Source organism: Sinocyclocheilus rhinocerous, unplaced genomic scaffold, assembly GCF_001515625.1.
Source record: "Sinocyclocheilus rhinocerous isolate Xijiao unplaced genomic scaffold, SAMN03320098_v1.1 scaffold1445, whole genome shotgun sequence".
Taxonomy (NCBI): Eukaryota; Metazoa; Chordata; class Actinopteri; order Cypriniformes; family Cyprinidae; genus Sinocyclocheilus; species Sinocyclocheilus rhinocerous.
In genome coordinates this window covers 152,537-168,524 of record NW_015658652.1, presented here as the reverse complement: position 1 = coordinate 168,524, position 15,988 = coordinate 152,537, and the positions used below count along the sequence as shown (strand labels likewise).

At 39.2% G+C, this 15,988-nt stretch overlaps 1 protein-coding gene across 1 annotated transcript in view; it reads left to right on the top strand.

Annotated features, from left to right (window-relative positions):
* The window catches only part of LOC107722800 (teneurin-4-like), a 243,647-nt gene that overhangs the window by 101,974 nt on the left and 125,685 nt on the right, over positions 1–15,988 (top strand). The window contains exon 5 of the mRNA XM_016531280.1: positions 11,863–12,109. Within this exon, the coding sequence (XP_016386766.1) occupies positions 11,863–12,109 (247 nt within the window). The remainder of the gene's footprint in view (positions 1–11,862; positions 12,110–15,988) is intronic.

Below are 15,988 nucleotides of genomic sequence, written 5' to 3'. Positions count from 1 at the left end.
TCCATACTATGGAAGTCAATGGCTACTGTCAACTGTTTGGTTACCCGCATTCTTTAAAATATATTATTTTGTTCTCAACAGAAGAAAGAAACTCATACAGGATTGGATCAACATGAGTAAATGATGACAAAACTTTCATTTTTGGGTGAACTATCCCTTTAAGCATGGCATACTATCAGATGCTTTTCAGATAAGAAAGCTTCACGTCACTTTGATAATTGGAGGAGAGCAGAGAGCATGCCGATGCTGAGCAGTCGATATGAAGCCTGTCATTGCTAGCAGCTCTCAGCGTCTCCTTCAAGGCTTCTTTACAGAGTAGAACAAAAAAAATGCTGTAAATAATTGATCAGCCTTTACAAGTTAACCACCCAAGGCTGGAATTACATCAAGCTCAAGAGGTTTGCGCCTGCCTGCTTCCACACGGCCCTCCGTAAAGCAATGAATTACCCTCCTGTGGCAAGAACCTTCCCTTCTCCACGCAGCAGCCTGCTACCATCCTGGTCACCTAACGGTGGCACCCCAGTGCTAAAACAGAATTTATCTTTCCGACAAATGGCTGTGATTTGCATTGGTATATAGGTTACCCTCGGGCTGCCAGTGAGGGGTAGCACACTCACCAAAGGAATCGGTCTCTTGCCTCCGAGCTATGCAAGGCACCATAAGGCTCTATTTGACTGAGACAAAGTAGCACACCACAGTACCGTGAAAGAGGAAGTTTATGAGCTGGAGTTAAGCTTAGCATCCCTGGTAGTAAAATAGTGGGATTCCTGCCAGAGGCTGTGCTGTGTTGCATGAGGTCGTGCAAGGTTTGATCCTGATTTCTTTACTTCGCCTCTTACGAGTCGGTAACTTTTCTTCAGATGTCGGGTTGCTCCTGCACTGCCAGTCATCTTGGCATTGAACAACCAAACTCTTGATGGCTTTGTTCATACAGTGGAACAATATGGTTGTCAGTACAGTTTGGACTGCTAAATACGGTTCTGTTCACACTGTTCGGTTAATTCAGAGTGACTCCAGTTTGATTGAAATTGACATCTAGATGTCTGTCCTGCCACACAACTTATTCTTTGCCATCAATTACTAATTTTATAGCTGTCATCTTCTCTCAGGTGTTGAAAACCGCCAGAAAATATTCATATTGAATTAGGTTCCCTTGTCTTTTTTCATATAAATGCCGATTTGAGTCACCTGCTAGTAAATACGCTTGTCAGAGTAGCCATTGTGATTGTAGGTAAACAAGTGGTAAATTATGGAAATTAGCATGCTCTTTTGAAGAGCACCCTCATTGTCATTTCTGATTGTTTGGCAACTGTATTTGCTGAGCCTTAAAACAGAAAAAGGACACAATTATAATAAGAAAAGAGAAGAGCTGCTGTTTATTCACTTAAACCACCTAATGAGTCATTTTTTCCTGATTTTTGAGATTGGGATAGTTTTTTTTTTATTTTTATTTTTTTTACCTGAGAATAAACAGCCAGCTGCCTTCATTTACCAAGTATTAGCATATCACTAATATGGATATGCCAGATAGCTCAAGGCTTAATAAGAGCGATGCAGTAATGACAGACTTTTGGAGAGGTGGTCACGTCCTTTACATTAGAGTCCTTGGTTTTTAATGAAGAGGTGCCTACACGTTCATGCTGAGTGGCAGAAATTGCAGTCCAAAACACACTGTGGATTAATTAGCGCAGTTAGTGCCAAATATTTCACAGTTTCTGACCCATTTTTTTCACCCTGCTCTCACGTAAACAGAAGCAGATGTCTTGAAAGATTTGTGTCATGTGGGTTTGAGCCTGTAATATTTGGATATGTTTTTAGGGTTGACAATGGCATGCGTTAATACCTCCCATTCCCATTTCTTCACCTTGTCTGGATATTAAGGGAGCATATTAAAACATTTTTAACTGTGTGTTAACTGGCCTTATTCTGCAGCCCGATTCAGCTCAACATTACAGATTTGTCAAATTCTGGAGAGAGAAAGGGCATGGACAGGCTAAGCTTCTCATGTAAAACGATAAGGGAGTTTAAAGGCCCAGATTCATGTTGCCGGTGTCGATATGATTTTGTGTGTCTTCAGAAACACGGGTTATTCTGTAGTTCCAGAAATGTGATCCAGTGCTGAGACTAAAGCTGAAAAGGCTTAGCTCAGGGTTTCGGGCTGTGGATTCAAACACAGAGCATGTTTTCAAAGGAATTTGGTACGTTTTTCCGGCAATTGAAGAGGAATTACACATAAGAACATGGGATGGGTAAACCTGACATCTGCGGAGAGCTGAAGTATCGAATCACGAATACAGAGGTGGTTAGCATTTGAAATATCAAGTCCAGAGTGTTTAAACACAACATAAAGCAGAATCTGGCCACAGTGGTAGAGTTATATGCACAAATTTCACCACCGGGAAATCTTTGCACTTCCTAAAATTCATCTCTACTTCGAGCTATCAACCAGAGATGGAGTTATCAGGCTGAGGCAATTTCACTTTTCCCAGAGAGATTCTACATTATCAACAAAAAATGCATCTGTAGCATTCTATCGACCAAAGGGCTCTCAGCTGTATTGTATTTTTCCATTCATCCATCTTTGTTGCAGAAATTCCCTCAACTACAGTTTACGAACCAGATATCTTTTTTTTATTTAAAGAGGCTGAGATTAAGCGAGTTGGAAAACGTAGAAAAGAAAGAGTAAAAGATCTCTACGCCCGCTAGGTCCTGTTAGCTTGATGGGACAGACTCGTTGAAACTTGAGGTCTTTTTATTGAGCATGTGTTGCTCCATGGCCCCTGGCTTTCTCTCAGGGTCCTCTTCCTGGAGAGATGGCTAGTGGGCCACGGGCTCCCTGCTGAGTCCCTGTTCTTCACCACAGAGCCCCCCTTGTCTTAGCATCTTTTTACACCGAGCAGCATGGGGTTCGGGCCACAGTGGGCCACTAATGGTGTATGGATCTCCTCTTTAAGGGCTTGCACAACATGCCTTTGCAGTTGACCAGACAGGAATGAATGGGTGGAAATGAAGCGGCGGGGTCACTCTGCAGCTCTGCATTTAGATCAGTTGGGTTTCATCAGAACTTATTTAATCACCCCCCCCTCGTTGCTGGTGCGAGGGAAGCGAATGAGGTTTACGGGGTCACACCGGAACATACAGTGGGTAAAGCCTCTCCTCAGTGCAAGACACATGAAAGCCGGCATGGAGTTTGCTAAAAAAACACCTGAAGGACTCCAAGATGGTGAGAAATAAGATTCTCTGGTCTGATGAGACCAAGATAGAACTTTTTGGCCTTAATTCTAAGCGGTATGTGTGGAGAAAACCAGGCACCTGTCCAATACAGTCCCAACAGTGAAGCATGGTGGTGGCAGCATCATGCTGTGGGGGTGTTTTTCAGCTGCAGGGACAGGACGACTGGTTGCAATCGAGGGAAAGATGAATGCGGCCAAGTACAGGGATATCCTGGACGAAAACCTTCTCCAGAGTGCTCAGGACCTCAGACTGGAACTAAGGTTTACCTTCCAACAAGACAATGACCCTAAGCACACAGCTAAAATAACGAAGGAGTGGCTTCACAACAACTCTGTGACTGTTCTTGAATGGGCCAGCCAGAGCCCTGACTTAAACCCAGTTGAGCATCTCTGGAGAGACCTAAAAATGGCTGTCCACCAACGTTTACCATCCAACCTGATAGAACTGGAGAGGATCTGCAAGGAGGAATGGCAGAGGATTCCCAAATCCAGGTGTGAAAAACTTGTTGGATCTTTCCCAAAAAGACTCATGGCTGTATTAGATCAAAAGGGTGCTTCTACTAAATACTGAGCATTTTTCAGTTTTTCTTTTTTAATAAATCTGCAAAGATGTCAACAATTCTGTGTTTTTCTGTCAATATGGGGTGCTGTGTGTACATTAATGAGGAAAAAAAATTAACTTAAATGATTTTAGCAAATGGCTGCAATATAACAAAGAGTGAAAAATTTAAGGGGGTCTGAATACTTTCCGTACCCACTGTATATCCACCGGAGAGACTGCGAGAGATCACAGCGGACGGGGAAAGAGTGATTTAATAAGCAACACATGGTGTAGCTGCAGAGCGCACCAAGGGTGAGCATTTTCCTACTCGCCATTCCCGCGAGTTTCACCTGCGATTATTTTTAATGAGAACATTCAAGTTATTTATGTAATGTGTTCAGCTAGACACCAGGATGCGACCACAGTCCATATTTCTAATTGCAACCAGCCAGCTGTTTTCCTAATGCATTGTCACCTTTTGTAAATGTACACTGTATGCTCATGAATCATCGCTTTATTTAGATAATCCATTGTGAGGTTACCATGGAGATAACAAAGTGCCAGACAGAGCCATCTGCACGTTTCAACGTCAAATATGCCTTCAGGACCCAAGGGGACACCAAAATTACACATTTTAATGAAAAACAGCACATTTGCTTTTGATCCTGCATGATTTTCGAATCAACAAGCTCTCGAATGCAGCGAGAGATATTTGTTTGTATTTATTTCTTCAGTGTTACTGTGAAGGTGTCAGCGAGGCCGTCAGTTACTCACACTTGATGAGTTTGAGAGCATGACCGATTCTGAGCGCCGTAAGCTATATCTGCTAGCCTTCATATGAAACCTGTGAAGACAGCTTGTATTCCCGCATGTATCTGTCTTTCCTAATGGTTAGGAACAACACCTTAACTGATGATTGAATGGAGGAATAAAGTGTGAAAACCACAGACACACAACCTTCCATTAACACTCAGGGTGGATGTCGGCTCTTTGCACTGTTCGGAAAACCATATCCGCCACCTGTATCCAGACATTTGCGATCAGAAATCAAACCCTAGCAGGATAGACGAATTTTCAGCGATCTATGGCCACTCTTCCTGTTTTTAGCTGCTAAAAGTTGCAGCGGACATCGTTTAATGATCTGTCTGTCTTGTGGAGAGATTTTGATTCATTCTGCAGCCAGTCTCACACATTGCACATTTGATCGGGTGTCTGAGGCACGTCATACGAGTTCTCACTCTCAGGTGTTACTGTCAAGAGTGAGACTCAGATTTTATTACTATAAATGAAAATAGGCTTTTCTCAGGCTATGAACTTTCTACAAGTTATCTGCACTTTCCAAGTGGGATGAGTGAATCTCATAAAAACATGTCATATTTCATGCGAAAAATCAAAGACAAAATATGTTTATGCAAAAAAATTGATTTAAAAAAAAAAATTAATATTAATACTAATACTATATCTGTCTGTCTGTCTATCTGTCTGTCGTTCTATCTATCTATCTATCTATCTATCTATCTATCATCTATCTGTCTGTCTGTCTATCTCTGTCTGTTTGTCTGTGCTTGTCTATCTGTGTTGGGGGTAACACATTACAAGTAACTCGAAATACTATATCTGTCTGTCTGTCTATCTGTCTGTCGTTCTATCTATCTATCTATCTATCTATCTATCATCTATCTGTCTGTCTGTCTATCTCTGTCTGTTTGTCTGTGCTTGTCTATCTGTGTTGGGGGTAACACATTACAAGTAACTCGAGTTATGTAATCAGATTACTTTTTTTCAAGTAACTAGTAAAGTAATGCATTCAAATAAGTAACGCCAATTATTATGTTTTCTCATGTATTGACTGACAGCTCTCCTGTCCTCATGTTGAGAGAAATCAGGAGTAAGTGCAGAGGTGTTGTGTGCGCTGTGTGAACATGATGTTACTGTAGCTCTAGACTAAATGTGAATATGCATTTACTCATCTCACTCGCACAAAAACAAATCCAGTATTCCTCAAAATGAAGAAAAACAGTCAAATGCAAACCCAGGACATGACGCAAACATGTTAAATAACACAAATATCCTTTATGTATTTAATTCAGTTTTATTAACCAGTATCTTTGCTGCTGACCTTCAATGATCAACCATACTAATAAGCTAAAATGACTTTAGATAAACATAACATTTGTGTTTCTTTTTTTGTTTGTTTGATTTTGAAGAGAGAATATCTACACAGAGAAAAATACTGTAGCAGGCAGATCACTCACTGTTCACTTCTTCATATTTTCACATAAATGACATTTGGAAAATGATATGCATTGCAACGCAGTTTGTGCAAGTCCAGAACAGAGATCGGCTGCAATAAAACAATAAACGGCTGGTTGCCGATCGCGTAAGTTCTAGAGGAAGCTCCTCCGGCCGTCATACACACACGTGACTGACCGCTCGCTCACACCAACAGGAGGGGGAGGGGCGTGTTACTCCCCCAGTGCACTCAACCTGAGGGATTCCTACACTTTCAGTCTTTGAGGAGACATGAAAAACAGCCAATACCGCAGAAACGGTATAACGGAAAATATTAGCGGTTTTGAAACCGTGACATTTTCAAATCGCGGTATACCTTGAAACCGGTAATCGGCCCATGCCTACTACATATAGTTCTATCTATCATTCATTCCATCTATTTGTCCATCTGTTTGTCACCATTCAGTTAAGTTATTAATTTATTTTTATATATTAACTTGGATACATATATACAGAGGTTTCATTTTGTAATTATAAAAACTCTAACGATATATTTGTATGTCCCCATTTCTTATCAATTTTTAATAAACAAATTAATTCTGCTCCAGGGTTTGATGTTTTAGTGTCACTCAATTGGTTAACTAACACTGCTGACTCGAGCAACCCAATTTTCTTTGGAGATTGACTTCAGACAACTTTAATGGGCTTTTGACCCCTGTAAATATTGAGCTTGAGAGAAATTGAGCTTGAGCTTCTGAAATATTTCTGGACTGTGATCAGTTGCTAAACAGAGTCAAACTCATCAAGAACATCCTCACAGATCAAATTAGCTTTTTAACACGTTTTAGGAAAGTTCTTGGACCTCTTTTGAATATATCCCTCCCCTATTTAAAACATGCTGCTAATCTACATAAATATGACATGGGATTTCCACAGAGAACTCCTTGTTTGCCTTTGTAATTGCTATTTTATTCATTTGCTGTCTTGTAATCATAAATAAATTTTACAACCAGCAAAGTGTCATATGGAGTAATTAGGTGCCTATTATATTCTTAATCTCAAGAGAGAGAGAGGGTGAATCTCACAAAACAAAAACCCCATCCATTTTTGTTCTTCTTTTTGATAAAATATGTTTTGCATAAAGAATATTAAACATTTTGCTTAAATTGTAACGGGGCGACAGGGACGAGAGATGTGCGGATCCATTTGCAAGCTTTTACTAATAAACATGGTCAAAACACAGGCAGGGTCGAACACCAGCAAACGGGTATGGTACGGGCAAGACACAAGAGTAGTCCAGTGAACAGATGGGGATCAAATGACAGCAAACATAATCCAGAGGGCGAGGCAAACGGGTAATCCAAAAACATGCAATAATCCAGGCAAGGGGCAAACAGAGTCCAAACGACAAAACAAGAGAGAAATCCAAGACAGGCAGAAGATCAGGTAACAGGCAATAAGGCAACACGACGTGATAAGACTTAAACTAGAACTAGGACTGGAAACTATGACAGGGTACTGGCTCTGTAAAGTAGTTATCACTGGTGAGAGATAAACGCTAAACAATACTCGGCCCTGAGAGAGAAGAAGTCCATGGCTTATGTAGGGTGTGTGATTGGCTGCAGCCGTGTGTGTAATCAGAGTGAAATGGGAATTGTGGGATTTGAAGTCCAGGGTAAGTGTGACAGTCTGTGTAGTGTGAGAGTCCATGTGGTGGATAATGACCTCTGGTGGTGAACAAACGGAAGTTCATAGACCGGATTCGTGACTTAAACAAAATAAGACCATTATGTTTTTGTTTGCATTGTGATTTTTTCCCCCTTAAAATAAACCACCAGGGTGTTTTTATATAATGCTTTTTTTCTGAATTATGAATACTTCTGGATGATTCTAATTACAGCCATACAATTAGTAAAAATAATAAAAGAATGCTATGTTATTAAAAATGCTAAAAGTTTTTAAAAAGGGCTTGATTTTCTGTAAAATTTTGTAAAATTATTTCCTCAGAAGTGTGTAAAAAAATGGTGAAATATGATGGGTAAAACAATATTTCGCTTCTTTTTTGGAGACCATTTGAGACCTAAGAACTTTTCCTTGATTTGTCTGTTCTTTAATGGCAAAACAAACTTCTTTGCTGGTGAATGGGATTGTGCAAACTAGATCAATCAAAGACCTTCCACTCTTACAGGTCCTTCTGGACTGTGCTGAATTGTTCCTGCTGAATCATTGCTTCTCCTCTTTTTATGCTCATTGTCTCAAGAACTTGAATGAGTCTTACCTTCTGTGCTTTTCAATTGAAATAAAGCTCCAACCCTTGAGCACTGCATCAGCACTTCTGTTTACTGGCTGCTGTTTAGGGAATAAAAACCCTGCGTTAAGACAAACTTGTTCCGAAAAAAACAACACAAGAGTTTAGATGTTTAGTGAAGTGTTTAGAAATGGGGTGATGCATATAGCCTAACCTTGTTGTAGTCTATTAATATTTGTTGCATTCATAACATGTATAATGGGGTTTTTATTGTGTTGCTGTTGTTACCTGAGGTGCTGTACTTTTATAATTTATTTTCACTGAGAAAATGTTGTATTTGAGTTCAGTGCTACATTCTTAAGAGCCACAGTTTTTATATTCATTAGGAAATCAATCTATGAATGACTTAATGCATACTGCATTTAAAATTGCGAGAAAAAAATTAAAGCATAAAAAATACACAATTCATTTAAGTACTTTCTTTCTTTGAAGTTTAGACAGTCAAACAAGCCAATTAATCAAGTCTTGTTGACATTAACCTTCTTTGAATGTCATCGCTTTCATAGTAGTCATACACCCGCATGTTCCGTACCTTCATAATACAGGGAAATGGTTTACCTCTCTTCCAGCTCTCCGTCTGTTTTGATCACGTTTCATCAGGGCCATCATCCGTTTGGCCCAGAGACGCAACAGAGCTCTGAGTAATTGGTAGCGTAGGACTGTGGGAATGCAGCTTGGTACAGGCCCATCTGTCACTGACTCTGACAAATGATCCGGCCCTGTGCCCAAAATGAAAGGGAATAAAAAAGTAACGGGATCCCTGTCAGTGACGCATCCCATAATGATCTTCAGTAGAAATGTGCACTCACCACATGGTGCAAAGCACTCATTTAGTCATATGAGAGATGTGAGAACTAGCATTCTTTCACCCCGGTTACATGTCTCCAACAGAGAACATACTGTGTCGCGTGGTGTGTGAAACTGCGGTAAGACCTTCGAAGCATGCAACTTTTTTCAGTATTCAAAAGTAAGGAATGATTCAGGGTTTCTTATTACTTTGCCGTGCATTGTTGTCCGTGTTACTTTGTACCTACTATAGAAGTTAGTAAAGTTAGTGGTTATGAAGGTCAGTTCAGACAAGCAATCACAAAAGGATTCTGTATATGTAAGACCTATTGGTAAAGATGTGTATACTCGCATGTATCCAAAGTGTAAGGAAAGTATGCGGATTGGTCAGGATGTTCTACTAGTTGTCCAGCACCTGATGATTGATTTAATATTTGTGGTGACAGATGCAATTTACAGATGCAACTTCTAGAGATTGTGCTGACAGTTTCTGAGAAGTTCTGTCTCTGTCTTCATGTCCTTAAAAGCATTGCAGCTACAGCCATCAACACTCATTGCATATAGTATATTTATATATTTGGTTGACAACTATTTTTATTATGTGCAGTTTTCACATAGCCTATATAGTTTGTGAAATTATGGCCTCAGAAGTGTGTTTTGGACTCTGTACTTTCTTCATTTGGGAATGATGATAAATGAAGATAAACTTGTTCTTAAATGTAAATAAAACTTCATTAGCATGTTAGCTATACTTTTAGCAAATAAATGCAAAGTTGTTCATAAATGTAAATAAAAGGTTTTTAGCACATAAGCTATACCTAATAAATGTAAAACATCTTTAGTGCATTAGCTATATATTTAACGAATGAAAGTTGCTCATAAAAATGAAAAAAAAAAAACATATTTAGCACATAAGCCATACATGAATTAAAGGGGTCATATGATGCTGCTAAAAAGAACATTATTTGGTGATCCACAGCGCAAAGTTGATGTATTTCCTCAGCGACCAGCACGGATCAGCTCTAGGCATGACGAAGCGGATATCGTCCTCTTTTTGAAGCCCAAAGAAAGTAGTTTCGCTTTCACAACGAAACACCCAGTGTCTTCACGACATGGCGGCAGCGGCAACAACAATACTACAGCGAGAATATGTTAGAACGAGCCATTTTAGGTAGGCGTGGTTGACTCTTAACTTTTATAAAGAATATCTCTTTGGATTTGAGACTTTAGTCTTTGCAACTTTACAGATCTTCTTTATGCACCAAGACCTTGTAACACTCCAAAGAGAAAGGAAAAATTGAAATCGCATCATATGACCCCTTTAAAGTTGTTCATAAATGTAAAAACATCTTTAACACAGTGATACGTTTTTAATGAATGAAAGTTGCTCATAAATGTAAATAAAACATCATTAGTGCATTAGCCTCACCTTTAGCAACAGCTTAAGCTCTCAGTAAAGAGGCTCTTGAGTGTTGTCGACAGGTGTAAAATGAAACTGCTTTGTTCTTGTTAAGTAAGGGTTCTTAGCGCAATGAGGCGCTAGTTTATTGATTGATGAATGGTTTAGCAGATATGGAAATGAATGGCTTTGGAGCGCACAAGGACACAAGGGTCTTTATCTGCGTCTGGATTGCCACTATCTGATGCTCACAATCTCGTGTCTGATAGCCCCCCATCTCCCATGACGCAAAGTGGCTTTAGGAGACAAAAGCATTGTCAGAAGCTGAAACTGTCTTGTCGGGTCCATCCGCACAAACTGCAGTTGATCATGGCGTGAATTTCAAACAGGTTGACGAGGGTAATTCAGTCTACTTGATAATGTCAGGTTGTCAGCAGCGTGTTTTGCCTGATGAGTGTTTGTGAGATTCCAGCTGTTAGTAGAAGCCAGAGCCCTATTTGGATGTGACACAGAACAGTAAGTAGTATGCTGGGTGTCTTCTTATCTTTCACTTTTCTTTGACAAGAGTCTAATTATACTTGTTACCCCAGTAGCCTTCTCTCTGTAACATGTTAATACCACAGATATAATCACATTTATCAACTGCTCTGGTCAATCGTAAGCTCATAATTTTTGTTAAATATAATTTGATAGTAAGGCAATTAACAAAATATAACCTAAAGGGATGGAAATAATTAGCTAAAGTTAGTAAGTTAGCTTTCATGAGGTGTCAGTTTAAAGTTATTATTATATTTTTTACAGTGTACAGTGACATTTTTATATTTTTATACTGATTTCTGATACTTTATATAATAGGATGGGTCGTTTCATAGTAAGGCATCCCAAGTCATAACACTAAACATCACAGAATTCACCAAATATAATACTTACTGATGTTTGTGCTGTTGTTTCCTGCCAAAATTAGGTCACTTCCTGGAGGATGTTGTCATTAAACGACAGGCTTTTTTTTTAGCTAAAGGGATTTTACAAAAGACTGGTTGGAGTGAGGGGAAATACTTATTAAGGAATTAATAAGATGACATGAACGATAATTTTGTGCTATGTTGCTTGAGCAGCTGCTAGCAGGATTTCCTGCAGTATTCAGTAACATTTTCTTGTGTGCCCCCAGAGGACAGTTTGGGAACTGCTGCCTTAGTAGTTGACTATGCCATTTCCAATAAAATGCTGGATAATGAAAATCGACTTGTTTACTTGCCCAGTATCAGAAATACGTTACAGATAAATGTCTGTGCACCACATGCTAATGAACACTGCAGTAATTTTATTTATTTAGTTGCTGATAAGGCTGTTTCTCTCTTTTCAGAGGTCTCGTTCCAGAACCACTCTCGATTGCGGACGCCACCGCTGCCCCTGTCGCACTCCCACTCCCCTAGTCAACACCACGCTGCCTCCATTGACTCTCTAAACCGCATCAACTACACCCAGCGCAGCAACCCGAGCCCGGCGCCCACCGATAGCTCGGCTCTCAATGAGGGTCCTACAAGTGCCCAGGACTCAGGCAGTGCCCAGGACAACTGGCTTCTCAACAGCAACGTTCCTCTAGAGACCAGGTACATTTGGGGCTGTGATGTTCTCGTGGTACAATGGCTAATGAAATAGTCAAATAGAATTGAGTGACTCTGAATTAGGCATTTATAATGCATCGTAAGGCATGCATATGCTGGCTGCATGAAGCGTTTTACACTGTTTGTATCTGTTTAAAAGATCAACTACACTGTTAATACTTAACAAGTCTTTATGTAGCCTTTTAACTCTACTTGACGCACAATATAGTTTAAAGGGTCCTTCCTGTTATGCAGTACCTTTAGATGTCTCAGATTTTTAAATAAATTGTACATGCATGTGTTGTAATTTAATTAAGTATTTATGTAAAACAATATACCAGACTTTCAAAATGCTCTGGTCAATTTCAAACTCATAAACTCATAACATGATATTGAAACAGTTAACAAAATGGAACCTAAGAGGAAATAAAGAGTCAAAGTTAGCCAGTTAGCTTACTTGAGGTGTCAGATTGAAGTTATTGTTTATATTTTTACAGTATTTTGACATTTTTATGTTATTATACACATTTCTAATATTTTATATAGTAGAACAGATTGTTAGAACGAGCCATTTTAGGTAGGCGTGGTTGACTCTTAACTTTTATAAAGAATATCTCTTTGGATTTGAGACTTTAGTCTTTGCAACTTTACAGATCTTCTTTATGCACCAAGACCTTGTAACACTCCAAAGAGAAAGGAAAAATTGAAATCGCATCATATGACCCCTTTAAAGTTGTTCATAAATGTAAAAACATCTTTAACACAGTGATACGTTTTTAATGAATGAAAGTTGCTCATAAATGTAAATAAAACATCATTAGTGCATTAGCCTCACCTTTAGCAACAGCTTAAGCTCACAGTAAAGAGGCTCTTGAGTGTTGTCGACAGGTGTAAAATGAAACTGCTTTGTTCTTGTTAAGTAAGGGTTCTTAGCGCAATGAGGCGCTAGTTTATTGATTGATGAATGGTTTAGCAGATATGGAAATGAATGGCTTTGGAGCGCACAAGGACACAAGGGTCTTTATCTGCGTCTGGATTGCCACTATCTGATGCTCACAATCTCGTGTCTGATAGCCCCCCATCTCCCATGACGCAAAGTGGCTTTAGGAGACAAAAGCATTGTCAGAAGCTGAAACTGTCTTGTCGGGTCCATCCGCACAAACTGCAGTTGATCATGGCGTGAATTTCAAACAGGTTGACGAGGGTAATTCAGTCTACTTGATAATGTCAGGTTGTCAGCAGCGTGTTTTGCCTGATGAGTGTTTGTGAGATTCCAGCTGTTAGTAGAAGCCAGAGCCCTATTTGGATGTGACACAGAACAGTAAGTAGTATGCTGGGTGTCTTCTTATCTTTCACTTTTCTTTGACAAGAGTCTAATTATACTTGTTACCCCAGTAGCCTTCTCTCTGTAACATGTTAATACCACAGATATAATCACATTTATCAACTGCTCTGGTCAATCGTAAGCTCATAATTTTTGTTAAATATAATTTGATAGTAAGGCAATTAACAAAATATAACCTAAAGGGATGGAAATAATTAGCTAAAGTTAGTAAGTTAGCTTTCATGAGGTGTCAGTTTAAAGTTATTATTATATTTTTTACAGTGTACAGTGACATTTTTATATTTTTATACTGATTTCTGATACTTTATATAATAGGATGGGTCGTTTCATAGTAAGGCATCCCAAGTCATAACACTAAACATCACAGAATTCACCAAATATAATACTTACTGATGTTTGTGCTGTTGTTTCCTGCCAAAATTAGGTCACTTCCTGGAGGATGTTGTCATTAAACGACAGGCTTTTTTTTTAGCTAAAGGGATTTTACAAAAGACTGGTTGGAGTGAGGGGAAATACTTATTAAGGAATTAATAAGATGACATGAACGATAATTTTGTGCTATGTTGCTTGAGCAGCTGCTAGCAGGATTTCCTGCAGTATTCAGTAACATTTTCTTGTGTGCCCCCAGAGGACAGTTTGGGAACTGCTGCCTTAGTAGTTGACTATGCCATTTCCAATAAAATGCTGGATAATGAAAATCGACTTGTTTACTTGCCCAGTATCAGAAATACGTTACAGATAAATGTCTGTGCACCACATGCTAATGAACACTGCAGTAATTTTATTTATTTAGTTGCTGATAAGGCTGTTTCTCTCTTTTCAGAGGTCTCGTTCCAGAACCACTCTCGATTGCGGACGCCACCGCTGCCCCTGTCGCACTCCCACTCCCCTAGTCAACACCACGCTGCCTCCATTGACTCTCTAAACCGCATCAACTACACCCAGCGCAGCAACCCGAGCCCGGCGCCCACCGATAGCTCGGCTCTCAATGAGGGTCCTACAAGTGCCCAGGACTCAGGCAGTGCCCAGGACAACTGGCTTCTCAACAGCAACGTTCCTCTAGAGACCAGGTACATTTGGGGCTGTGATGTTCTCGTGGTACAATGGCTAATGAAATAGTCAAATAGAATTGAGTGACTCTGAATTAGGCATTTATAATGTATCGTAAGGCATGCATATGCTGGCTGCATGAAGCGTTTTACACTGTTTGTATCTGTTTAAAAGATCAACTACACTGTTAATACTTAACAAGTCTTTATGTAGCCTTTTAACTCTACTTGACGCACAATATAGTTTAAAGGGTCCTTCCTGTTATGCAGTACCTTTAGATGTCTCAGATTTTTAAATAAATTGTACATGCATGTGTTGTAATTTAATTAAGTATTTATGTAAAACAATATACCAGACTTTCAAAATGCTCTGGTCAATTTCAAACTCATAAACTCATAACATGATATTGAAACAGTTAACAAAATGGAACCTAAGAGGAAATAAAGAGTCAAAGTTAGCCAGTTAGCTTACTTGAGGTGTCAGATTGAAGTTATTGTTTATATTTTTACAGTATTTTGACATTTTTATGTTATTATACACATTTCTAATATTTTATATAGTAGAACAGATTTGTAATATATAATAGGTTTCCCGCCAAAAATGGTCATTTCCTGAGATCGATGTCATTAAGCAACAGGCTTTTGGCTTCAAGGGATTTTACAAAAGACTAACAGGTTGGAAAGCAATATTGGAAAAATTAATAGTAAATAAATTAATATCGTGAATTTATATTAATTCATTAAATTGCCAGTTTAAAATTTCTAGCTTTATTCCCCCATATTTATTTGTTCATAAAAATACAGTATGATTGGACATAAAAAAAATGTGCTGATAGTAGGAATGACCTTGCTGAAATATTTAGCTGAATTGAGAATTAAATGAAGCTTTACGGTCTGTTACACAGCAGTTTCATGCGGCTCCGTTTTTACATAAATTCCTGCATCAGGCCAGAATGCATTTAAAACATGACTAAATATACAACAAGAGAAAAGTTTAGTTTTTTTTCTGGGCTTTCCGGGCAGTGTTGCTGATCTGATATCTCAAGCCCAAATGCAATAGATGGGCGAATTCTCTCAAGGTTCAGAAGAAGGCTTTGCTACAAACTCAGCTCCTTTTTTTTATCTCCCATCAGCCCTTGCTCTGTTTGCTTCTATCTGAGGCACTTGTGTGGAGGAGATCAGTCAAGAACCTCTCAGATGTCTGTTTGCATTGCTCGGGCTGCTTCTCATGCATGGCGGAGGCAAATCAGCGCTGTCAGACCAGCCTGAAGAGAAATGATACATACTGATACTCAGATTACCTCCACCTCCTGCACTGCTCAACCCAGCCGACCCAAATGGCTCATATTTATTTCAGCTGCTGTAAAAGTTTTAGCTTTTTCGGACTTTGTGCTAGGAGCATCTGTATATCACAGGTCTCAAATCTCAAAACTGTAATGATTTACTGTTGGGATTGCAGAGTTAAAGTACAGTTTTGTGTGTGTGTGTGTG